This window comes from Pteropus medius, unplaced genomic scaffold (genome assembly GCF_902729225.1).
Source record: "Pteropus medius unplaced genomic scaffold, Ma_sr-lr_union100, whole genome shotgun sequence".
In the NCBI taxonomy this organism is placed as follows: Eukaryota; Metazoa; Chordata; class Mammalia; order Chiroptera; family Pteropodidae; genus Pteropus; species Pteropus medius.
This window is the reverse complement of record NW_024344378.1, coordinates 20749717-20774794: the sequence shown is the minus strand read 5'-3', so window position 1 is coordinate 20774794 and position 25078 is coordinate 20749717. Positions and strand designations below refer to the sequence as shown.

Here is a 25078-nt window from a genome sequence, read left to right as displayed (position 1 = left end):
TCTAGCTCTAGAAAAATAGTGGAGTAGACTAATGATAAAAGTCTTCAGATAACATTTTAAAGTCCTAGATAAAATACGGCAAATTTGTTTTTTAATGTATGGCTGAGATCCTAAGAAAGAATGGGAGATCTTCAAGAGGCATAAGCAAAGGGAGAGCTGAGAGCCTGTATGGCGGCATACCTAGGGGTGGTTATTAGACAAGTAAGGGAGAAGGACTTGGGTTATTGCCCAGGCAGGGCCAGGAGATGAGGCCTTGAGATGTTTGAACTGAGAGTCCTGTATAAAACCGAGACAGCTAAAGGACCACAGTTCCAGTGAGACTAAACAAACTATCCATCAGCCCAGCGAGAAGCTTTTCTCTACCTAGACACATCACAATGAAACTGAAGAACACCCAAAGACAGAGAGAAAAATCTTAAAAGTGAGAAGAGAATAAGAGGCCAAACAAAAGTGAAATAATATTGCCAAAGTAACAAAGACTAGTAAGTTTAGTTAAGCTTAGAACAATAGGCTAAACTACCACCCAAGAAAAAACTAAAGCAATTCAGACCAAGGAAAACTGAGTAAGTTTTCCACTCCTTAGCCTTCACTGAAAAAAAATTAGCAGAAAAAATGAATTGCCAGAAGCAGTGGAGAGGAAAAAAAATTACATAACACACGTAAAATCAAAATGATTATTTATTGTAAGATTCAATGATGATGATGGTAATAGGGAAATACAAACAACATGAACTCAAATACTAGGCAGCAATATGAAAAACTGGGAGAGTGATAAGAATTAAAGCATTCCAAGGTATTGTTCAAGAAGTGGATGGAAAGAATGATTAACTGTAGACTTTGTCAAGTCAGGTATGCTTAACAATTTACAGGTAACAACTAGTTACACATTCTAGAAATTGAATGTGAAACTTCCAATCAACTAAAGAAAAGAATAAAGAAAATCCAATCAATTTAATACCAATCAGAAAAGAGGGAAAAAAGAAGCAGAGAGAGAAAAAAAAAATGCATGGTCAATAGCACAAAATTTAAGGATATAAAAAAATCCAAACATAGCAGTAACCACAATAAATATAAAAAGACTAAACTCACCAGTTAAAAGACAGATTCTCACATTGGATAAGATAACAAAATCCAGCTATATGCTGTTTATAAGAGACATACCTAAAACATAATGACATAGAAAAGTTGAAAGTAAAAGGATGCGAAAAGATACATCAAGAAAATAACTAACCAAGAGAAATCTGGCATAGCTAAATTATCATCAGACAAAATAGATCTTAAGCCAAAAAAAACATGTTTGAGATAAAGACAGTTATTACATAACAGGCACAATTCTCCAGGGAGATGTAACATTCCTGAACCTAATGGTCTTAAGGATATAGCCCCAAAATACATAAAGAAAAAACATGCAGGTCAAAATATCCATGGTTGTAGTGGGAGATTTTAAACATGCCTCTCATTAACTGATAGCTCAAGGTGGCAAAAATTAGAAGAATACAGAAGATGTGAACACCACCATTAATAAGCCCGACCTAATGGATATACAGAGAAACCTGCATCCAACATATAGTGGATATACATTCAATCTTTTCAAGCACATATAGAACATTTGCCAAAAAAGGACCACATACTGACAAGGTCACAAAACAAATTTTAACAAATACTTAAGAATCCATATAACAGATCCTATTTTCTGACTATAATGCAATAACATTGGAGAGCAACAAAAAGATAGCCTCCTGAAAATTCATTCAACCAAAAGGTGAAAAATATATTTTTAATAATTCATGAGTCAAAAAAGAAATCATAATGAAAATGTTTTTAAATAGTTAAAACTGAACACTAATAATAAACTTGAGATATACCTAAAGCAGAACTTACTAGGAAATTAGAAGAAAACAATAAGTAAACTCAAAAAGGTAGAAGGAAAGAAATAATGTGTAAATAATAAAATTGAAAAGAAAATAACAATAGCACCAACCAAATTTAGTTCTCTGAATAAATAAGACAGGCCTCTGGCAAAACTGAACCAGCAAAACAGAAGGCACAAATAAACAATATTAGAATTAAAAAGGGAGCATACAGATTTGGTAGAGTTTTAAAAAGTAAAAAAATTCTACAAACAAATTTATGCCCCCAAATCCGAAATATCAGAGAAAACTGACAATTTTCTAGAAAAATATAACTACTGACATAAAAATACCTGAACAAACCTATAGCCAATACAGAAATTAAATCAGTAGGTTAATTACCAGAAAAAAAACAAATAAGCACACAAAAAAGCACAAATCCACTAGACCAAGACAGTTTTTACAAGTGAGTTCCGTCAAACCTACAAAGAGGAGATAATACATATTTTATACAAAATGTTCCAGAACACAGAAAAAGAAGAAATGTTATCCAACTCATTTTGAGGCTAGTGTAACCATGATACAAAAAAACCTGAGCATAAGAGTATGAAGAAAAAAAAATTGTAAGCTGATCTTATTTATGAAAATAAAAGCAAACATTTTAAAGAAATCAGCAAACCATATAATGAAATGCTTTGGGATGAACTGTCTATATTATGCTCCAGTGGGTTTATTCCAGAAGACAAAATAATTCAGTAATAGAAAATCTATTAATATAATTAACCAATTAACAACTTTAAAAAGAAAAATTATATGGTCATCTCAACAGATAGACATAAAAAAAATTCTAAGTTTTCACAGCTATTCATGATAAAAACTCTTGGCGAGCAAGAAGCAGAAAGAAACTTCGTTAACCCAATAACAGTTACAAACAGCCAACATCACTGGGACTCTTTAAACCTAAGAACAAGCCAAGAATGCCTGTTAGCATCTTTCTTTTCAACAAGGCATAGCCTAAAGAAGTAAAATATAACTAAAAGGTGAGGGACTACCAAGAAAAAACCAGGACTGTCTAATCTGAAGATAATATGACTACTCACATGGGAAATCCAAGAGACTATTAAAAATAGCAGATTTTTGAGCAAATGCTACAAAACAAAACAGCATATCTATACAAAAGCAAACCCGTTAGAAAAAGTACCTTCAGAAAAGAGTCTATTTATAATAGCAAACTTGAGGAATATATAGAAATAAATCTCTAATAAAGAATGTACAAAAACTTGAGGAAGAAAATTATAATTTTTTGAAAGACATTTCTCATAAATGGAGAAATATAACAGATTTATAAGACTCAATATCAAATTTTCTAATTCTCTCCAAAGTGATGTATAGAGGTAATGTGATTTCAACCAAAATCCTAATACCATATTTTACAGAACTTGAGGAGCTGGTTCTAAAATTTATATGGAGGGGAAAAGGGCCTAAGACAGTCTAAGACAATTTTAGGAATAGTTAGGAACCATTAAGAGGAATAGTTAAGGAGAAAGCAAGACTTAACATAAAAGTTACAATAATTAAAACAAGGCAATACTGGAGAAGGCCCCAGACAAAGAAACTGAAACAAAATAGAGACCCTAGCAACAGAACAACTCCTATATAGAATCTTGTTATATGATAGATGTGGCATTACAAACAAGTAGAGGAAATAATGAACTATTCAATAAATAGTCTAAAGAAAACTGGCTTGCCATTTGAAAAAAATAAAACTGACTTCCTATGTCACACTAAACACTAAAATAAATTCCCAATGGATTCAATATCTAAATATGAAAAGCAAAATTTTAATTAAAACTTTTAGAATAAAATTATTACTTTGAAGCTAAGAAGAATTCTTAAATAAGACAGGAAAAGCGCAAACCAGAAAAGACTGATGAATTTGATTACATGAAAATTAAGTATGTGTGTCAAAAACATTATAAAGTTCAAAGACAAGCTACAAGTTGAGAAGATATCTGCAATGCATAAACCTGAGAAGAGACTGATATCCAGAAGATATAAAGGCAATTCACGTATTACAAAAAAAAAAAAGAGAGAAATCTGAATGACCAATAAATAATATTTAACAATACTAGTAATCAGAAATTTAATTGAAATTATGTGATACCATGTCCACCCTCAAACTGGCATAAACTTTAAAAAGCCTGACAACTCTAAAGGTTGAGGAGGATTGCAGAAATGGGACTTCAATATGGCAGCATAGAAACTGGAACTTAAACAGTTCTGAAGAGAAGGTAGAATGGAGAACAATTTGGTAATATGTTGCAAATTTGAAAGTGTGTATATTCCATGACCCAGTAATTCTACTTTGAGATTTGTATTCTAGAGGACTCTGTGGGAAAGCACACTTTATTTTTGTTATTTCAATCTGTTATAAGCCAATATTTTATAAATTATAATAAAAATGAATTACTAGGAAAAATATTTTAAAAAGAAAGCACAAATTCCAGTTTTTTTTAAAATGAGAATCAACAGACATAAAATTACTGTGTAAAAATGCTGTAAGAACTTCTATATACCCATTCTCAATTTCTGTACTCATTTTACTGTGGATCAAAACCAAAAAGCTGGTGGTGAGGCACTGACCCAGCTATGTGGAGTAGCACAACTCTAGGAAAACTCTTGTATGTGTGCACAGAGACCTGGATAAGGGCATCACTGCAGCACTCTTTGTAATAAGGAAAAGATAGAAACCACCTAACTCTTCATTAATAATCAATCAGAATAAACTGAGGTTCACTCCTAGAATAAAATACACAGTAGTTAAAAATGAACTAGATCTACATGTCTTCGTATGACTAAAACTCAATGGTTTAAAAAGGCAAGTTATGAAATAAAAGGTAGAGCTTAAAGTCATTTTTATAATTTAAAATAATTCTGTGAACTGTTTATTTTTACATACTTATAGCTAAAGTATAAAAACATGGGCAGAAAAGATATACATCAACTTCAGAATGGAAGCTACACTAAGACAGGTCAAAAAATAAGACCAGGAAAGGATACAAAGGAGGCTTCAAAGGGATATATAAACTTATTCTTAAAAGAAAATATGATCTGAAGGAAATATGGCAAAATGTTAATCTTTCATTATACTGTTTTCTGTACATTCCTGCAAATTTGAAGTATTTAGTGGAAAATTTCTTAAACTTTCAGTATCCCAAGGAAGAAACAACTGGGAGCCTAACACACAGTACCCTAGAGTTTTAGGGAAGTCACTGTGATTCAAAATCAGCTATAAGCGATCCTGATGTACTTTCAGAGATAGCGATATCTATCCAGATAAAACTAGGTGCATGTCAATAGCAAGGATGCATACTATAATCCTGAGCTTTGGCCAAAAACTTCCCTATTCTTAATCTATATAAACAAAAACTTTACTCCAGAGGCTAGAGCAGTCCTTAAACCTCATCCACTTTCCCCATCCTTGAAAAAGATAAAAGCAGCAGCCAAGGACATGGTGGAGTCTAAACAATTAAGTACTGGCCTGATGTGCTTTTAAAGCCTTTAGGACATCTGACTATGCCAGAATTTCCAGAATTCTCTACTATGAATGACGTGATCTTATTTGAGTCCCATCAATATCTAACATGAGGTCGACAAAGAACAGGACAAACTCATAACACACGTACTTAGAGACATCCATTTCAGAAAGAAATCCAAGTACCTATAATAGCCTTTTTCCTCTCTGTCTCAGCTTCTTTCTCCACCACCTTTTGTTTCTGGGTAGCTATTAGAAGTTTTGTCTTCTCAGCCTCCCTGTGGAGCAAAATATTATAAAAATTAGAAATGATGTGCAGTCACATGCAGTAATTCTGACCCTACAGTAGGTCTTCAACAAGAACTTTCTGATCCATTAAGGTAGACAAGAGAGGTGTTACTTTTTTACATGTATGAATCTGAGATTGAAAGGTTCGATGATTTGCCCAAAGTTATCCAGAGGCAGGAATAAAACTTAGTACCTTTCAATTTTAAACTGACCTTTTCCTCTAACTGTATCATAGAAAGGCACGAGATCTGGAAGGATCTGGAGTAGTATATAAATGCTTCTTTTGCTGTTAAGCCTCCAGCTAGCCCATACAGCACCTCTGGGCTAATAAGCAAAAGGCACCAACCTCTGAGCAGTTACAGTTCCTTAGGTGCATGGTTTGGTAAGAAGAATGGAGCTGGATTCCAGCCCTCCCTCAGGCAGACACCCTTATTTGCTGTACAAAAGATATAACTAGGTGGCAGTCTATTAGGTGGTGAACTGGGGCTCAACGTAAGGAAATTTTTTCTAAGAATCTGAGCTTTCTAATAATGGAAATGACTGGCCTATCACTAAGCATGTGCACAAGGCAAGAATGGTATTAAAAAAATACTATTTGGTGGGAGGTTAGACTGGATGATACCAAGGTGGCTTTCATTCTAGAATTCCAATAGTCTATAAAATCAAGAAATATCCAGAATTATCTGAAAAGTAATTCCAATGATTTCCCTAAAATATCTATCCCAAAGCATTCCTCCTGCCAACATTGATAAAGACAAAAAATGACATTCTAGATACTATGAGGTATTTGAGGGCAGAGAACACAGTATTCATCTTTCTATCACGAGAATCCATCATATTTAAACCCTAGACCATATTGAGCCTTTAATAAATATTTTTTCTATAAATTGATCAGACCCATGATCTATCCAGTCTGGCACTCTGTGCTTTATAGTTTTAAAAAAAGAGTTCCTTTTCTACAATGAAAAAAGGAAAAATAAAACTATATACAATGGAAGATATAGACTTGAGAACAATAAGGATTCAGAAGTATATCACTCCATAAAGAAGTATTATTATTACATTTTGGATCTCTGTATTTATATATGTTCTATTCTATACTTTTGCAAGGTTACTATTCCAGCATTTCTTATTTTTCCTCTTAACAAATCAGCCAAATTTCCTAAAGGCTTTTTTACCTGTCACATGTGAGTAACACTGCCATTTCAACTGTAATAGGTCCTCCCCTAAAGGGGGTCTTCTAAAACACTTAGAAACAAACTTCCTGTCAAGCAAGTAGCTTCTCATACCCAGTCAGCCCTGGACATAAAAGAGACTACTACCAGGAGTCAACTCAGGCAAAGCTTCCAAGGCAAATTATAAAGATCCGGGTCTAAATTTAGATACACGATCACATACAAACCAAACTTTATACCAATATGGTGTCTATTCTTACCATTATAACACAGTAACAAAATACAAGCACTCTCTTCAACTTTAACGACTAGGACACTTTCTCTCCTCTATTAATATTTAATTCAAGGTATTCTTCACAACCAAATTATAGCTCCTTAGGCTTCCGACAACAGTTCTACAGCAAAATGAACCCTTAGCCACTGAAGCTGCTCCTGAAATGTCCATATGTAAAGAGAAAACTATTAAGAATCTAGTGAGAATTAAGACACCAGAATAGGCAATATTACTATAATTAAGTATGGAAGACAGACATATACTGAACCCCAGAGTGTAATATCTCACACAAGTTTCCTCTAGACTGGTATATTAATATGTAGATAGCCCTATATAAAATATTGGGATCCCATGCATATTACTCACATTAACTCAAAATTTCTTCTTATGGCTTCTGGGATTTTGGGTTTTGTAACACGCACAGCCTAAAAAATAAAAGTGAAAAATCCAAAATATATTTGAAAAATAAATCTTCAATAAGAGCTCCTCAAATGAAACTAATAAAACAACTTTGACAGAGCTGCTGCCTACTAACACACGTGAGGATCCCATTAGAAAATCTACTTTTCCTGTCATCATACCAAGAATCAAAGATAAGCTGCTGCTTGTTAAAAAAAAAAAAAAAAAAAAGGCTGGTACAGGAAAAACCACTCTACCCCTTGAAGAAATAAACTTCTTTAGGGAAAAAGCTCTCCTTTAAAAAACTTTCACAGAACTCTTTAGCTGGATACTTCTGTTTCCTTTTCAAACTTGCAAACCAAAGAAACAAAAGGAAGGCAAAATTCTAAGATTTAAATTGTAAAGTAGGAAACAGTCGAAAACAAAAATAAAAACAAAAAACCCATGCAACTTAATACAGTAGACAGTAAATGAATTTACCACCTCCTGTAATCACTCAGTACTGGCTGTAAATAAATAGGCTGAAAGAAAACAAATACCGATTAACGGCTTATATTTTTTCTTCCTAGAATCTCATTTAGGACAGTCTACTTGCCTTTGTAGACACTGTTTACTAGACACTGTTTCTCTAGCCATAGTGTACTTTGACATAATTGGAAAGTGCAGTTTTTTGAAAGCTGACTTTTCTACATCAAGGACTTGATCTCTCAAAACCTTTAGATTTTACTAAACATCCCTCACTTCCCATCTACACTCTGCAAACACACACAAAATACTTTGCTGATCTGAAGAAATTAATTTCCCTCTGAAACTGGCTAAATGTTTAAGCAACAAAGCCTTTAAGCACATAGCCTCTTTGAAGGCTTTTAAAAAATGTTTAAACAACACAGCTTTCCCTACATGAAAGAGAACAAAGAAAGCTATATGGCAATTTTTAGGATTATCAAAACTAAATACAAGAAGAGCAATTAGGGGAATTGTTTTATAACTATATAAATGTCTAACCAGTGTCCTATATACTTAAAACTAGTAACAAAACACAATTTTTAAAAAAGATCAAGGTAAAGAGAAAAAAATAAATACAAGAATTAGAGTGAAATGAAATAAGAATCTGGGGATTGTGGTGAAAAAACTCATTACATACTAAAAGGTGAGGCATGTGAGGCCGTAAGTAACAACTCATGGAGCTATCTAGACACAAATATTCAGAATCAGAATTTGTGAGAGCTGCCAGATTTCACCATGTTACTATCACAAATACGGAGGAGTTCCAATATGTTTTAGCATGATTCAGAGAGAAGCACTGACATGTTGCAATTAATTAAGAGACTAGCCATCTATCTTTTTAGTCTTATAAAAAAAGAGCATAAAATAGGAACTGCTTTCTGAAGACTTCTATCTTGCTGTATGAGGCTGAGGAACATACTATGTGCTTGCAAATCTTAGAAAAATCTCATAATTTTCAAATGTGAAAATAAAAACACCTACTACAACAGATACCATGAGTAAGTTGCGTAAGAGATTTAAGAAATAAAATGACAAGATATCCAAAAACAATGGCCAAAATGAGCACAAGCATATGTGTACGTACACACGTACACACATGCACACACAGTGAGTAAAGCAAGCGAAAAAAAAGTTGATGAAATAAGTATATCTGTTGAAACTGACCCCTGGGTTATAAACATACATTTTAAACCAAAGGCCAGCATATAATACAGTCATTCCTCTAAATAACATAAGAAAAAAATAACAAGGATCCCTATTTTCATCACTCTAACTCGCCATAGTAGTTTTTCAAGAAGAAAAATGGAGTATAAATACAGAGAAGGGGAAAATTAAAATAGTGATTGTGACAAGAATGTTCATTCAACAGCGAAAACTAATTGCGTGCCTAGTTAAGTCCTGTTAAGTCCTGTTTGTTCCAGGCGCCGTGATACGTCAAAGAACAAGGCAAGACTGCTCTCACGGAATTTAAAATTTTAAGGGGAAAAAACCAACAATAGACAACAACAAAAAGCAAATAAATGAACAACAGAATTTCAGGTAGTTATGAGTGTTACATGAAGAATTAAAATAGGATGATTTGGCATGTTGTGGAGAGGGAAGTCAAGATTTTTATTTTGGCATAATTCATAACCAAAAAAAAATCTATGGAAATTCATAAAGTTTCAGTCAAGCAAGATAAATAGCTCTAGAGACCTGCTGTATTAATATTGAAACTACAGTCAATAATAATGTATTGAAAACATTTGCTATGAGGGTAGATCTCAGTATTTTACACAATACACACACACACACGAAAATTAACCAAAAAAATTTAGAAACAGTGAATTCAGCAAACTTGCAGATATACAATAAATTCACCAAAAATAATTTGCATGCCCCAATGCTTAAAAGAAGAAAGACTACGTATTTAACAGTATTAAAATTCATTAAATTCATGAGTATTAATATAATTTGGGATAGGAATTTCTCACCTAGGTTGGATATTCTAAAAGAAACAAAAGTGAGAGGATTAAGTAAAGCCATAAATTATGTTCCCAATTTTAAAACTTATACACCAATTGAGATACCTGATATAGCTTGAAAATATCAATAATGATTTGGAAGAATAAGCTGGCAGAAATATCAAAGGCTATTATTTTGAAAAGATAATGTATCTTACCAGATTTTAAAAGCGAATAAAAAGTTGAATTATCAAAACCATATGGTAATGTGTTAAAAATAGGAAGGCTGAAAAATAGACTTGAATTCCAAAAAATGCATTCCAACTACTACAAGAAACTATTTTATAACAAGACTAAAGCAGCCAAAGCAACGGAGAACTTGATCTACCGGCTTTAAAACATAAGTATTATAAAGTCACATTTTTTCATTCAATAACGGTTTTTATAAATACAATATATGTAACTGAATTTAAAAGATCCTTCTTGCTGCTATACAGAAAATGATATGGACAAGGATAAAGTGAAAGTGAGAAACAAGATAGGAGACTACTGCAGAGGGCCAGGCAAGAGAGTGTGGCAGTGAAGATGGAGGTGTGAACGGTTTTACGTGGATTTCTGTGGTAGAATCAGCAGAATATGTGGACTGATTAGATGTTATCAGTAAGCGGGTCAAAGATGCCTCCCATTCATCAAGATTGTTCTTAAAGGAAGATGATGACATTTACTAACAGGAAAAAAAACAGAGGAAATGTATATTTGATGGAAAAAGTCCAAAGTCTCAATAAGTAATGAAAGGATAGGAAATAGAAAGATCGATGGAACAGAACAAAGTCCAAAAAAGACTCTACTATATAATGGAATTTAGCATACAACATAAACGATATTTCAAACAAGGGGGGAGACAGGGGCATAAATTATTCAGAAATTACTGCTGCTGCCAAATTAGAGAGGATGGGGATTGGAGTCTTGCCTCACAACTCACATCAAAATGGATTCCAGATGAATTAAGATCTAAATCTAAAATAACGATTGTAAAAGTGAAGGAAAATATTGTAATTTGATTTTACTCAAATTTCTATATTTTAAAGTGGCGAAAGGCTCTTAAAGTATGCCAGCATGGTAAAACACTACAAAGAAAAAAATACTAAAATTACAACATAAATGTTTAAAACTTCAGAATTGTCGGCGGGGGCGGCAGGGGTTAAATGGCAAAGTAAAAACTAGGAAAAATGTTTCTTATACATTTAAAAAAAGAGTTGTGATGAATAACATTAAATAGCTTATTTAAATCAATGGAAAAAAACAGACAACTAAAAAAATGAGCAAACACAACAAGTAATTCACAAATAAACAAATAGCCAATAAATATCCTAGGCTTTCAACCTCAATAATTCAAAATATCTGATTAATTTTCTACAAAAAGATTACAAGGACAGGCATGCATCTACTATTTGGGTCCGTTCACACAATCAAATGTGCAGCAAACTACAGATGGGAGAGTGTAAGCTGCTAAAATTTTTTCTGAAAGGCAATTTGCCAATATGTATCAAAAGGCCCCCAGATAGAGTATATACACTTTGATTCATCAATCCTACATTTAAGAGTTTATCCTAAAGAAAAGATTTTTTAAAATTTATGTATAAGTTTGGTCACAGCGTGTATATAATAGTAAAAATTGGAAGCCATTGAGATTAACTGAATAAAACCATTAAAAGTGATGATGCAGCAAATCTGTATTTTTGGCTTGAAAGATGCTTTTATACTGTTAGTGAAAACAGCAGGTATGGTAGGATTCTATTTTAGTTTAATATTACTTATACCTATAAACAAACATGTTCCTCTACATTAAGAAGAGTCTTAAAAGACAGAACTGTTAACTCTGCATAGTAAGATTATGGTCAAGTTCACTTTGTTATTCATCTTTTCCATAATATCTAACATTTTTTTTTACAATATATACAACACATGTGTGTATAAAAACATCTAGAACATAAAAGTATTATTATGTATGCATCAGTGAAAAAAAAGAAAAAACAATCAACAAACCCAAAGATGCTCAACCTCATAAATAAGGAAATGCTTCAAATGTTGGTGAGGCTATAGAGAAACAAATATTCACATATACTGCTAGTAGGAATGTGGATTTGTACAGCCACTCTGAAAGATAATTTGTACACAAAAGGAGATGTGTCAGGAATGTTCACCACCCTTTGCTTACTAATAGCAAAAAAAATGGAAATAGGAAAATGGTTATATAATAGAAGGCAAGGAATTCTAGGCAGCTGCTAAAAAGAATGAGGTCTCTAAATTAATAACCTGAACAGAATCTAAGTCTGTGGCATTCACATTTATTATCTTTAAAACTGAAAAAGCTACTCCAGTCACAACTGAATTACAATCAAGAGATTTTACAAGTTAGCTCTGGACAGTTCAAATGACCGCTTAACTTTGGCAGCTCCCAGCTGCAGGCAGCCACCAGAGATAATGGCATAGTATGAACGAGGACAAGGAAGACCCCTCGCCATCTTTCAGGTCTTGTTTATAGATCACACATGATCATTCACAGTGAATACACTCTCTCAGTAGCAGCATGACACTTGAGACATGTGACACAAAAGCTTTATCTTCAATTGTAGTAATGTTCACCACAACAATCAACTGATCTCCTAGAAACTCTGAGAAAGGATACTAGAAGCTATATTACCACTTCTTAGGTAACCAAGAGCCTTGGCTTTCAAACTTTATTGATCATGACCATAGTAAGAAACATTTTACAGTGACATCCAAAATAAACACCTACCCACACACTTATGTAAAACAAATTAAAATTTCACAAAATGATCCTTAAAACTTACTAGATGACTTGCGCTCTGGTTTCTTTTCCCATTCAATTTCATTTTACTTAAAATGCTGGTCACAACCCATTAAAACTGATTCTAGAACCCACTAATGGATTTCAATCCAATCTGAAACAAAAACTGACCCAAAAAAGCAGGTATTTAACCTCTCACCATTCTATCTCCCAATGCCACCACCGTTAATCTGCTACCTTGCTTTTATTCAGGCCATCCCATCCACTTGAATTGCCTTCCTTACTCCTTTCCCCCATATAAATCTTTTTTTTTTTTTACAGTAGAAAAGAAGTTTTATTAGAAAGGAAAGATGTAGAAGCAGCCCTGAGTAAGAAGCATGGCTCAAAAGGCCCAATATAAATCTTATTAATTCTTCTAAACCTACCTAAAATCCCAAATTAATCAGTTATTTCCAGGCATAATCTCTTGAAATGATCTCTAATTCTAAACTCTTAAAGTCATAATGATCCAATCAATTCACCTGTCAATTAATATTTTGTGACATTTACTTTGTCTAAAATTAGTGTTCAAATCTTATAATTGAAATCCGTTTTCATAATCTTACTGAGGGCAAGGATTACTCTTATATTGATTTATAACCATTACTATATCTTAGTAATGCCTCACACATAGCAGTATATGGATTTTATTTCCTTCTAAGTGCTTTAGCTTATCTGTTACCTCTTAAGAGTTCAGAAGAAAATGTCATCCATGATAAGCTACAAGAGTATTTTATTTTGGCAGAGACCTAAAGTAGAACCAAGAAAAGTATTCTATAAATCACCATAGCACTTCGATGAAATAACTATTGAATAAACAGTCTGACGAAAGGACAATTAAATTCAAAGTTCTCAAATTTCCCTAGAAAAAAAGTTTACCTGTATGGTGAGGCCTGGGGCCAGGACGTTTAAATCCTTCTGCAGTGCTTGCTTCAGGTTTTCATCTATTTGATCTGTTTTTTTGAAGCCAAAAACAACAGCTCTCATAACACTCAAAAAATTTTGTTTACATTGTATTAATACTGAAACAAAACTAATCATTATTAGACCTAAAGTTTCCATGGTACCACCCTTTTATAGACCTTAGAATACTTCACATATATATAAAAACAAACTATATATGTACACACATATATGAATATATACATATATTTAGTTTTCCTGTTGTGTAGGAGAAAATGAGGAATTATCGAACAAAGAAATTAAGATGACAAGTAGCTATTCTAAATTTATCCAATAAGTGGAGAATCTAGGTCTCTAATATCTTCAGTGTTGTTACTTAATATGTGTCTTGATTCTTTTTTTAAAAAAAACATGAATTCCTATCTTTGATCTTTACTCAAAAGCCCCAAATAACTAAATTTCATCTCCATAGACCACTGCCATTATTTTGGATTTAAAAATAGTGGGAAAAAAAGACTCATGGACAATAAAGATGTCACTTCAGTTGGCCTTTTAACTCATGAATTTTCGATCCACCTCAAAAGTACTTTTATCTTCATTAAAAAGACTGGAGAAGTGACAAATCAGGACAGATAAGTTTTCTCATACACCATCCAGTAGTTGTCAATTATCAATGAGGAATCAATTGGTGGATTTCTAAATTCATTAACCATCCCTATGCCTGCCTCTAAGAAATTCACTAAGAATTGCAGGAGGAAGAAGTGAGCAGCCAACAGAAACAACCCAATCCCTAGTTAGAACTTTCACTTCTAACTTGTGCAGAAAAGAGTTAACAGCAGGCCAGAAGCTACGGTCCTTAGAAAAGCCTGTTTGCATGTTGTTCTTGGCTGTCACCTGGGAACTTAGATTCAAAGAGGATTCCCACTATTCCAGAACTGATAAGAATGACTCACTGTGCCTAGTTATCTAAACAATGTGGTTTATGCTGAATACCTGCTTTCCTTCTAGGAGTCTGAATGTGTTAAGCCAAGAGTCGAGAGTGCCTATGTGACTAGCCTCCAGTAAAAAAAACTGGGCTCTAGTGACCTTCCCATGTAGACAACATTTCGCGCTGGAGTAATTAAGTAATCTGGACTCTTAATGAGTCCAGAATTTCAGTTTTTTAAGATGAAATCCACCAATTGATTCCTCCTGTGTGACTCCACTGGGAGAACACTCTTGGAAGCTTGTGACCAGTTTCCTTCAGACTTCACCCATGTGCCTTTTCTTTTCACCGATTTTGCTTTGCATCCGTTTGCTGTAATACATCTTAGCTGTGAGTACACTATACACTGAGTCCTGTCGGTCCTAGCAAATCATCAAACATGAAGGTGGGTCTTGGGAAACTGCAAGACACAGACTTCTAGATTTCCTCAAATTATCTACTAAAATAGCAACAAAGCTAATTTTTAGTAAGTTATAGTTAGAATATAGTCTGTAAGTAATGATCTTTTTCCAAATTCTACCAAGTTATATATTATGCATTTCAGAAAATGGTTATCACCCTTAAAATATCTTGTCTGAGTAACTATTAATTTAATCATAGGAAATGTTAAACTTAAGAAGTATTTTAAAGACAACTGCTCTATAGTCAGAATTGCTCAAATAGTATGTTTACTAATATTATTATAGCATCCATAAACAAGTTGAAAAAGATTTCCAATTGGTTATTTACATGTTTAAAACAAATAAGACACTTACCAAACAATTCAATGTAAACTTCTTGAAGTGTGTGGGCACTACAGAACTGGTTCAATTCATGGTGGATTTTATTGAAGATTAAGGTCTTGTCATAATCTGCAGTGTAGTTCCTCACGATATCAAAAACTGAAGGAGAAGTACAATCCATGTTTACCCATTTATCTTCTAATTCAGCCAAGGTAAAAGTTATAGTGATATACTACACGTGCAGAAAGGTGACAACAAAAAACAGTGAAAACATGGAACACAACTCACAAACCTTGATATGTTCTTCATGCTCAATTTTCCAGACATTATTGCATTTGTAATTCTAATGGTCAAACTTTGAATTCTATACTAAGGAGAATATACATATCTTGGCGGTAATAAGGAACTGTCAATGTTTTCAAGTGAGGGCATGACACACAACCATATGTATACTTTGGCAGCGGTATGAAGATGAATTATGAGGCACAAAAATCAGAGGCAGAAAAGTGTAAGGCAATTACCGCTAAGCAAAAGTTTAGCTAAGAGGTAAAGAGGGCCTGAACTAATTGAGGAACAGTAGGAATAAAAAAAGGAAGTAGCTGCAAAAGACCATTTTCAAAAAGACAGTTTTTAAAGGCTATAAAAAAACCACCACTACCAGGCTAGAAGGGAAAGCAGCTAACATTTAATGGGCCAGGCTTTATGTCAGGTAATTTGCATATATTAGCATTTAATTTGAACACACAAAAAAAAATCCAACTGAGGAAACCAAGAATTTCAGAGATGTACCTAAGGACACATGCTAGACCATACCAGAACCCATGCTCTGCCTATTAAAAAAATGCTGCTTTCTCCCTTCAGACCCAAAGACTTGCTCCACTGGCCTTCCCTTGATGGAGAGGCCATCAGTAAATACTTGCTAACTAACTAATTTGCTTGGTCATTTCCAAATAAATTGGTGATCAGTTTCCTCTTTATCTCTGGCTAGAGAACCAGCAATTTCTTCTGTTTTTCCGAAAACCATAATCCATTCCACTGACTTATTTCCAGAGAAAGCAGATGAAAAAAACAAGAAAAATACTTAACCACTGAAAAATATAATCCAAATCCACTTGACACTAATACAATACAACCTGCTCTCTGCTCTGAAATCCTTTTGTTATTTGTGCTGGTTCCAGTGACATGAAATTTAGCATGAACTTACATTCCAATATATATTTGGTATCACATCAAGTAAAATAAAAACTCCTTAGGACAAAAATTCTAACTTCATCTTTTTAAATTGTTTTTGCTGAATACAGTATCGTGTACATACTAAGCATGCCAATTTTAATAATAAAGATAAAATGGCAGATCTTTCCATTGAAAGCAGGGTCTCGAAGTGCCCCATGTACACTCATGTTCATAGCAGCATTATTCACAATAACTAAAACATGGAGGCAACCTAAGTGTACACTGATGGATGAATGGATAAGCAGAATATGCTGCACACATACAATGGAATATTACTCAGTCCTAAAAAGGACAGCAATTCTGATGTATGCTACAACATGAATATTATGCTAAGTGAAATACGCCAGTCTCAAAAGACAAATACTGTATGATTCCACTTATATAAGGTACTTAGAGCAGTCAGAAGCATAGAGACAGAAAGTAAAATGGTAGTTGCCACAGTATGGAGAAAAGGGGAAATGGGGGTTATTGCTTAATGAGTCCAGAATTTCAGTTTTGTAAGATGAAAAGAGTTATGGAGATGGATGATGATGGATGCATAACAATCTGAATATACTTAATGTCACAGAACTGCACACTTAAAAATGGTTAAGATGTTAATTTTATGTTGTGTATTTTACCACAATAAAAAAACTGGGATAAAAAAATCAAACATAAAAAAAGCCGATTTTCTTCAGAAGTTCTAATTAAGTTTTTGATTTGAACAGTATCAACTCCATCTCTCTGGGTTTTCATCTTTTACCAAGAAAATGTTTTCCCACACTAAGGACTTTCATATTGCTTTTCAAGTTATAGTAAATCTCAACTAGAAAAAAATTTTCCTATGGTCACAAATCAATGTGCCCAGAAACTGATCTGTTATAGATTTTCAGCATGCAAGAAAACTATGTCTCATCCTGACAGGATAAAATGCTACTGTCCAGAAATTCTAGAGATAATCAATGACTGACTTGCTCTTTAAAAACAAAGATTAACCCCCACAGTTGCAGAAAGTCAACTCTGTTCAGGACTTGTGACCTATTGCCACCATTCCCTAGAAATGAAGAAGATTCCAGTGATTCTTTTCATACCTATCAGAAGTGAATGAGGTCATAAAACTTTAAAAGTTCCTCTCTATTCCTCAGGGAATCTCTCAGTTATAAATATTCTGATCATAACCATAAAAACGACAGAATAGATCAGTACCATACCTGCACAAGGAGCCAACATATTAACCACTTCTATTCGGTCAATATAGATCATGACTCCACCACTAAAATCAAAGAAATGGAAAATGTGTGAGCTGAACACTAATCTATTGTAATCCAAGATCATCAGACATATCACACATGATAGAAATTTAAAAGGAAAATCTAAAGACATATACTGCTGACTCATTAAAATGACCCCACTAATTACTACTCAAATAACCCTATGCACATACTCACCGCTCCTCTCATAACTAAAGGCTCACCTCTGTAACTGCTGTGATCAAATTAGCTCACATGAAGACTAAACCTATAAACATAGAACTACTTAGTACTTTGCCCTTACTAACTGAAAACAGCTAAAACAGTGTTCTTCTCAAACTCTTCCATCAAGGAATCAAATAAAATGGTTTTCCAGGAAGTATGGAGGCCAGCCACAGTCTGAAATTCTTTTGGTTTCCTGCCTTATCTGAATAATTCATCAAGAGTTTTAATCTAGTTTTTAATCTGTATTTATTTTGACATGAAAAAAAGAATTTCCCTCCCATACCTTCAAGTAAAATCGACACTCCTGAAAGACAGGTCTTGTTAATTAACGGCTTCCTATCTTGAGAGCATGTGAACCTCAATTTAAGGTATATGAAGTTAGAGATTTTAAAACTAAACAACTAAGCCTTCCTACCAATTTACAATGCCAGTTTTTTCCTCATAAAAAAGGGCAATACCTGCTTACTAAAAATAATCTGAGAGCTATAGGAAAGCATGAAGATGAAAATAAAATTTACCCAAAATCTCACCAGCTGCCAATTTTGAGTCATCTCTAATGAGAATCCATAAAACAGAGTTAAAGACAGACCTAGGGAGAACTTGATATCAAATATCAAATACCTTAAAACAGGAAATACGCTCCCTTTTAAAAAGCATTTATCTTCCCATAGATGTCAATGCCTCTTTTATATAGGCTTATAATAATGATACTTTTTAGTCATTTATAATAGAGCATTTAAAACATACCTTCAACTTTGCATTCTACTTTTGATATAATTCAATGTACTGGTTATACTCTAGAAATAATTTGGGCCTTGCTTGCCTGTCTCTCCCTAAAATTCTTTAGGGCGCTATTTTTCAAAGTAGGGTCCTCAAACCAGCAGCATCAGCATCACCTGAGAACTTGCCAGAAATGCAGATTCTCAGGCTTCGATCCAGACCTACTGAATCATAAATTCTAAATTAGGTGGCATGTAATACTACAGATGACATGGTGAGATGATTTCATTTTAAACTGTTACTGAGCCCTTACTCTGAGTCAAGTGCTTTATATACACTAATTCTAATCCTTATAATAACTCTGCAAAGTAGGTCTTATTACCTCATTTTTACAAATGAGGAAACTAAGCTTAGAAAAGTCAATAAAGGCACGTGTAGCGGCAAGGAGTATATGGGAACTCTGTACTTTTTGCTCAATGTAGCTATGAACCTAAAAGTGCTCTAAAAAATAAAATGTGTTTTTAAAAAATTCCATAAAGCAGACGTGGCAGTTCTGATATTCGCAGTTAGGTCTGCTGGCTCTAAAACCCAATTTTTTTCAATAGCACCCTAATAACTCCTAAGACGGAAAACTCCTATTTGGAGATAGGGCTTTCCTCAAATATTGCTTAGAAGAGAAATCTCCCTAGGTTACTATCATGCCTATTTGGAAAATGTTTAAGTGATCACAATTTATCAACAGAAACTCCATCAGAACTAAAGGGAGGTTGGTAGGTGAGGAGAAAGCTTACCTTGTCCCGCAAGGCACATTTTTAACTTCATCGGTTTGTAATGTTGTCTGGGGAGGAGAAAATATCTCATCAATACTCGGGATACATACAGTCAAAGAACTACTGGTCCCAGAGGAAAACCTCTGGAGAACTGCTGAGGCGTAAATAAGGAGCGCCGTTACAATTTCAAAGATTAGCTATCACGGTAATTTCTTTCTGTATCCTAGTAGACATGAAAGCCTTGAGACAAAATATTTTATAGCTAATGTTTGAATCAGGATGCACTAGAAAAGCTTCAATGTCTAATCTAAAAGTTTCAATTTCAAACCTTTCGGAGTCTCCTTATTTGTCTGGAGTTGCTGGCCTGGGATTATAAATTACATGGCCTACCCACGAGGATACTACTGCTAGGACTTGTGCTCTGAACTTTGATTCCACTATCATAATGAAGGTAAAAGATAACTATTATATGCATACGACTAGTCTACAATTCAAAGGTACCCTTGAATTCAACAGCAACTTTTTCCTCTAAAATTAGTCAATATTTTAGTTTAAACCCTACTGATCTCAAATTATCTGTTGGATTTCCTTTTTAACAGAGGTGCCACCACGACCACTGCTTTCTCATAGGGAACCAACGATCTGGTACGTAATTACTTTGCCCCCATCACACCTTTGTCGGATCCAGAATGACTTTCTACTTCTCTCTAAGACCTCCAATAAGTGAGCACCTAATGAGTGTGTTCTAGACATACTACACCTTATTAAGCACACGGCAACATATGACTTCATGGAATACAAAGGAAAAAGGAAGCATGGTCCCTGTTCCCAAAGTGCTCACATTCCAACACAGGAAATAAAATTCTTATAAAGCAATCCATACCAGATATAAAATAACAGAGCATAAATTGAATTGTTAGGCATTAAGTGGCAGAGAGTAAAACAATCATTTGAAAAGCTCTCTGAGCTAAAGTATTTATACGCCAGGTCTAGAGGGAAAGAAATAAGAACAGATAAGGCAGAGAAACATCTTAGGTTCAATGAATATTCTATTCAAATACTCAAAATTGAGGACAAACTGTGTGTACAGGTGACAGGAAGCAGACTGGCTTGCCTGAAGCAGAAGGGGCGATATAGATGAAAGTTGAAATTCTGAGAACATGGTAATTCAGGTCAAGTGCTCTGAATATTTGCTGGGGGGCTTGGGCTTTCCCTGGTCCACCTCATATACAGCCTCAAAATAAGCCTTTCAAAAACATGTTTTTTCCTTAATTCCTTTGCTTATATGTGGTGCAGTTCTCATTATCCAGCACATCTAGAGGCAAGAAAACCAGCTGGGAAGCTAAAGCATTAATTTATTTAGGCTGATTTAGTGAAAGCCATGGAAACTGAAAGCGGTCAATACAGAAGACATAACAGAGGAAGGCTTTAGTAAGTGACTGCATACAATATTCCAGGAGGGAAAAGAATAGAATGTAACTCTAGGGTTGAGAGATTAGAGTGATGATAAATATAGTGACAGGTTCTACATAGAGTGGATGAAGGGATTAGTGAAGGCTACATCTTCTAATGAGTTGCAAAAATTCCTAAAAATAATTTTATGTCTCATTCATATAAGAACAATTTCTTAAAAGGGTTTTATTAATATAATTCTTTTCTAGATGTTACTGTTTCACATATAAAAAAGAGAACATTCCTATTTAGTCACACTGGCTCCAGCATTTAATTTTTTTGTAAATGCAAAGTATATTAGTTTACACTGAAAATTTTTTTACTGATTTCATCTCCATTTTGTTGAGTATGATAGCTTAATGTGTGTGTGTGTGTGTGTGTGTGTGTGTGTGTGTGTACACATGTACTGTATACTGCATTTGTTACATATATCTCTCCATTAGTATAACTCAACATACCAAACTCCAAGAACGTAGAGACATATTTGCCTGGCTTTGAACAGATCTAAAAAAGCCCATCATTTCTAAGGGCCTGATAATGCCATTGATAACATCATTATAGGTTGTTTGGGCTGTTGGTGAGGTCATGTAATTAAAACCCCTTTTTTCATGAAAGAATAATAACTTGAAGTCTAAAGCAGTTAAGTGATTTTTGCAAAGTCATGTAACTAATTGGTGCCAGAGCCAGAACCTAAGTTTCCAAGTTTCTGGCCCCACACTCACTACACCATACTGCTTTCACAAGTAGAAAGGTCAGAAATATAAATGGGGGGTATGACCCCTGCCTTCTGGAGACTTTCTGGAAAGAAAATACACACAAAAACTTAGAGAACAATATAAGACGACATTATTAAAAGAAATAAGACCAAAGGCCAAAATTTACAATACAGACTTTAAGAGCTATTGATTAGAAGAGGGATTTGCAATGAGCCTTAAGAAGGCTGGCAAGATTTAGACAGGAGAAAATGAAAGAGAGATGGGGAGAGAAGAAGTGACAGCAAGAACCTAGGTAAGAGTGAATAAAATAAAAATGGGAAAACTATGAAAATCAGTCTGACTAACAGAAGAACATATTTCATTTAAACAGACACAATTCTTGCTCTAAGCCATCTAAAAGAGAATTGGAAGAAAACCTGGAGGATTTATGTATTCGTAATAAAACTCTCACTTAGCAGGAAGCTTGGACTTAAATTACAAGATTAAATATATTAAATTTTCCTAAATCCTGAAAAATTAGCAGCAGATTGTAAACACACTTCTGAATCCAAAGATTCATGATCACACCGAGCATGCAAAAGTAGTCACAATTTAATCTTGTTTTGTCATCTTATGTCAAAAGATATTTACTAAGTGTCTCCCATGGCCAAGACACTGTTCTCAATGATCAGAATGATTTCAAATACTCTGGAAGGCTATCAAAATAGAACATTCACTAAAAACATTCACATAAAATTGTGTTTAATGTCCCAGACAAAAATGTGAGGCAAAAAAGCTGTGTATAAAAATTCAGATCCACTGTTAACAGTAGTCCAAGAGCCTGCCTCTATGGAAACCAAACACTCTTGTAAACCAAGTAATCACTGGTTTGTATTTCTAACTGTGTTCTGAAGTCCTGCTTTTATTTTGATAGCATTAACAGAAAACCTGTTGCATATCACTATAGAGATGGGAAAAGTGAGTTCTTTCAAGCTACCTAGCTCTTACTTCTAATATACTTCAAGAGAGTGAGGTGATTCAAAATCACAACTTGTGCTGTGACACAACTGTACTCTGAACTTTAATGCCTGCATTTAAATAAATACCACCATTTGCTTAAGCGATAATGAAATTTTTCTCCACCCACAAATGTGATAACTGTTCCTGCCACACCTGTCTATCCAGTGTAGAGGCTTCCCTAGGAATCACTCACCTGCACAGATCTGAACGTAGTAATGAAAGGCAACATGATATGATAGCCTGGTCCACTGGGGCTAGTTAGTAACGCTCCTCCCCTGCAAAAAGATGTTTCAATTTCACAAGATTATAAAGAAAAATTATCTTTCCAAATTTAAAATGCTACAACATTCACTCTTACTCATGCTATTGACTTATTAAAGCCTCACTAATATGAATTACTCATGACGAACAACAGCTGGTCCCTAAAATAAATGCCAGAGCTAAGAAGGTGAAAAAAAAAAAATCACATTAAACTGCCAGCATTACACCTTGTTTCATAAGCCTGGCCAACCATACCTCTGGGTCTCCAGCACTGCTCTCAGGTACAGAGGATTCTCCTTGGTCTTTAACCATATGAGAAACACTTTGAAAAAAAATTCTAATGGCTCTTAGTTGCTATGCTTCGATTGTACACAACACAAGCCAGTTCAAAACATAATATATTTAATCATGAGGTTGAAAAAGAAGGTAACACAAACTTTCAAGGAAGGAGAAAACTTCTGAGGCTCAAGATTCTTCTAATCTACCTACCAGGCAATTAAAGTACTGGGGACATAAAGTCTATAAAAACAACAAAAAATTAGCATGGACAGATAAAGGCTGAAGGAATAAGCCTATAAATAGATAGGATATAAGTGTGGACTTGTTCACCAAATTCTGGAAATTACAAAAAGGAGGCATTTGGGGGCAAATATATAAAAGAAGTCCTATTTTAAAGAGTGAAGAGTAACTTCACAGTACTTAGCTTTCTATCTTGAAAATACAGTTTTGTAAAGAATTCATAACAAAAACTAAGAAACGATGAACTGTTTGAAGTCTATCCCTAATGCTTTGAAAGCCGTACCTTAAAAAGTCCTTTCCTTGGTTTCACTACCAGGAAGACAATTCTGAACTAGATGGAAATATGAACTAATTTGTCTTTTTTTTTATGCTAGACCTCCATTTGCTAAAACATTTCATCAAAATTGTTATTTGAAACTAGCATTTCACAGGGAAGGCAGTTTCTAAGACTCAGGATGGATCTAAAAGTAGAAATATTACTTTGGAGGGGATGATGGAAACAAGCAAAAAGTTGAAGCCCTTTCAAATACATCATTATCAAAATTGTCCTCTGTATCAAAAGGAACAGGTGGTACTATGTTGAAGGAAAAGCTTTTAGAGCTCAACTAGAAAGCAACACATTCCTTTCTTCAACTTTAAAAGAAAGGATAAGATGGGAGGAGGGTGACCCATCAATGTTCTGTTTGTATCTCTTGCGGTCCAGGGGAGAGATATAAACAATTGTCATAGTCATCATGTTTTGACCTTATAAGCCAAAACCAGACACTAAGGGCTTTTAAAGGGGAAAAAAATCTAAAGAACCATCACAAACAGGACTAGTTTCTAAATAGCACCTAAAGCTGCAAACTGAAAGCCTGTACAAGTTGTATGGAATACAATGATTTATCCAACTCTTCCGTCACAAGTAGAGTGACTGCTGCCTTCCTTAATTTTTTCTACAAATAATTGAGCTTAATGTCTACTAGGAATAACTGTAGAGACTTTCAACCTCTGCACAAAATGTACATAGCATTGAAACTGTCCAAAACCTTGAGGGTGCTCTGCAAAAGCCTGCCTTGGCCCCCATACGCTCCCTAGGGCTGGGACGAAAATCGCTTCCTACAACTGGAGTGGGCTCCCCTGGACGCGACAGAGGGAACAACTTCTAAGACACTACTCCAGGAGTCCTCTTTCTACCTGCTCTAGTACCTTAACTGACTGCACATGCTGCTCACCTGTAGTACACAGCCAGATGTCCTTCTTCGATCTTGTGGATGGAAGCGTAGAGAACGACAACTACGAGACCCACCACTGCAGCGACCAGAACCCGGGCTTGAGTCATATTCATCCTTGTTCCTCCTGAATAAGGGAGGAAAGGACCCCCCGCCCCGTAAGTGACAGGCCTACCCCCTCTAGTTTCCACCCTCTGCGTCCAGACAACTGGCTCCCTCCCGCAGGCCGAGCCGGGGAGTCCTGTGCCCCTTTTCCCTCATTCTTTCCTCCTCGCAGAACCCGTTTTCCCCTCGCCAACTCCTCCGCCGGA

The 25078-nt window shown here is 34.6% G+C and overlaps 1 protein-coding gene across 3 annotated transcripts in view; it reads right to left on the bottom strand.

Moving 5' to 3' along the window:
* ERLIN1 (ER lipid raft associated 1) overlaps window positions 1-25078 on the bottom strand; it is a 32160-nt gene that overhangs the window by 6841 nt on the left and 241 nt on the right. For all 3 annotated transcript variants that reach the window (XM_039871517.1, XM_039871520.1, XM_039871518.1), the window contains exons 2-9: window positions 24771-24894; window positions 22970-23051; window positions 19631-19677; window positions 17856-17917; window positions 15466-15591; window positions 13702-13775; window positions 7489-7547; window positions 5572-5663 (exon numbers count right to left, since the gene is read on the bottom strand). In XM_039871517.1, coding sequence (XP_039727451.1) covers window positions 5572-5663; window positions 7489-7547; window positions 13702-13775; window positions 15466-15591; window positions 17856-17917; window positions 19631-19677; window positions 22970-23051; window positions 24771-24883 — 655 coding nt within the window. In that variant the 5' untranslated portion in view covers window positions 24884-24894. The remainder of the gene's footprint in view (window positions 1-5571; window positions 5664-7488; window positions 7548-13701; window positions 13776-15465; window positions 15592-17855; window positions 17918-19630; window positions 19678-22969; window positions 23052-24770; window positions 24895-25078) is intronic.